General features: G+C 45.3%; 1 protein-coding gene across 1 annotated transcript; it reads right to left on the minus strand.

Moving 5' to 3' along the window:
* Positions 1 to 627: 627 nt before the first annotated feature.
* Positions 628 to 1,962, minus strand: LOC306637869 (transmembrane protein 192-like). Its single transcript, XM_079100706.1, is given in 3 exon segments — positions 628 to 1,230; positions 1,232 to 1,539; positions 1,542 to 1,962. Coding segments are annotated over 3 exon segments (810 nt in total). The 5' UTR covers positions 1,858 to 1,962; the 3' UTR covers positions 628 to 1,044.
* Positions 1,963 to 2,271: the final 309 nt, after the last annotated feature.

A 2,271-nucleotide genomic window follows, 5' to 3' on the forward strand; every position in this document is an offset into this window, starting at 1 on the left:
ACTCTTTAAATTTTTCAGCTTTTGCCAATGGAAGGGAAGGTACTGCCAAGGTACTAGGTATTGCTGGTCGGGCTCACAGTGGTCCAGGTAATTTTCCTATCTTGTTCTGAAAGAACAGACCCATGTAGATTTTATACTGTTGATCACCTAGTGAGGCCTTGGTGCTACAGGAGGAAATTCTCTATGAAAGCTGCAAGGGGCTGGGTACAGCCCAGTGGTAGAGAGCTTGCCTAAGGGGTGACAAAGGCTGCACAAACTCAGTTGTTATTCAGTATCACATAAGCGTATAAAACACGTGATAAAGCTCTGTAGGGAAAGAACATTAGACCCAAGAAATAATGACTTCTCTCATCAGCTTAAGATTTGGAAGAATGTGTGGGGTGTGGTGCACACCTGTAATACTAGTGCCTTAAGAGGCTAAGGCAGCAGGATTCCAAGTCTGAGGTCAGCCTCCGTAACTTCATGAGACCCTATCTCAAAATTAAAAAAGAAAGAAAGAAAGAAAGAAAGAAAATTGGGGACATATCTCAGTGGTGAAATACATTTAATCAACCCCTCTTTGAAACAAACCATTATGTCAGTCTTTCTTTACAAATAGCCATGTTACTACATGCCTTTTTTTGGGGGGGTGGGGGTGGGGGGGTTGGCTATGGACTGAACCAGGGGTTTGTGTGTGCTAAGCACATGTCCTACTGCTGAGTGATATCCCCAGCTGTTATAGGGATTTAATATCATGTAGAAAAACTGTGGACCATGGAATGATGAAGCTATACCTTTGATCCTAGGAAAAACCAAGAAGTTAAATTATTTAAAAATGTACAAAACAGACATTCTTCTCAAGTTAACCAGGCTTCTACAAAATACCTTTCAAATGATCCACCAGCCCCATCTACTAAACAGCCACACAAGTGAGAACCAAGTTCAAGTTTCCAACACGCACTACGTATTCAGCAGGGGCTGTGGATCCCCATGGCAGCGTGGCAGGCCATCAGTCAGTCTGAGGTTGCTCTGGACTCTTCAGCGATGGACAAGCCTGTGACCCTCTCATGTTCTTCTTGGCTGAGAGGCTAGGTCTGAGCAAGTGAGTGCCAACAGCCTTTTACTCAAGAGGGCATTGTGTCGCTTCAGGTATACTATTATGTCTCCTTGCTTTTCAACAATTTCTTCTAGGCTTGAAATAGTCCTGAATCCAGTTTCCGAGGTAATATTGCTGTGGTAAGCATAGATTTTTTTCTTCTTCAAGTACATCAGGTTGTGGTTTGGCTCTATTAAATTGTCTAATTTTCACTGCATAAATGAGCAGACAGGTCAGGGAACAGAGCAGTTCCAGGGCCAGGATGGCCAGAATGAGGTCAAGGTACAACCTGCTGGGCTCAGGGAAAGAGTGCTGCACGCACAGTATGAGGAGGAGCATCGTGTTGCCGGTGGAGTGTGTCATCAGGGCGAGTCTCTTCAGATGCCTCGTGGCACGGTAGATCTGATTGTAGCCGCGGTTTCTCACTTTGCTGTGGTGATACTGAATGTAGTGTTCGAGGAGCAATGCAGAATCCACAAGATGACCTTTCCCAGGATAATGACTGTCTGAACTTTCAGGGGGTTGGTGTAGTTTCCAGGGCACTTGTCCTCATTGGGGTTAGGGTAAGAACAAAGCACACCTGTCAAGAACGCTAAGATAACAAACACAACATGGATAAACAGAAGATTTGCTATGATGACTGTAGGAAGAGGGTGGAATCTGGGTCTAAAATGAGCTTGTAATGAGTGATGTGGGAGAAGCTGGACATCCAGAAGTGGGTCATCTTCAATACTTTGGATGATGTCCAAGGAACCGTCCTCCATCCTGACCCCCGCCGCCATTTCCCGACGCCTGAGGCCGATGGCCCCTCCAGCCTGACCTCTCCACCTGCGCCGAGGTGCCGCAGGCCCAGGAAAGTCGCCACCTTCTGGGACCTGCAGCCCCCGCCCCGGACCCTGGCTTGAACTTTTGATCCTCCTGCCTCAGTCTCGTGAGCTGCTGGGATTACAGACATGCACCACACACCTCTTTTTAGTTTTGCTTATATGCAATTCAATTTTTGCAGTTAATAAGCTGAAAAAGTCTAGGAATAAAGTGTGAAAAGTTCTTTGCCTAGCAAAGAAAAAGAGAGAAGATGCCCAGAAATTTCAACCAGGCCCTTTACCAAGTTTATATACTCACACATGAAGTATTAAGATAAATGTCTCAAGGTCATTTTTGTTATCTACGAAATGCTTCATGGTTGTTAATTATAT

The sequence above is a fragment of the Sciurus vulgaris genome (genome assembly GCF_902686455.1).
Source record: "Sciurus vulgaris genome assembly, chromosome: 10".
Taxonomy (NCBI): domain Eukaryota; kingdom Metazoa; phylum Chordata; class Mammalia; order Rodentia; family Sciuridae; genus Sciurus; species Sciurus vulgaris.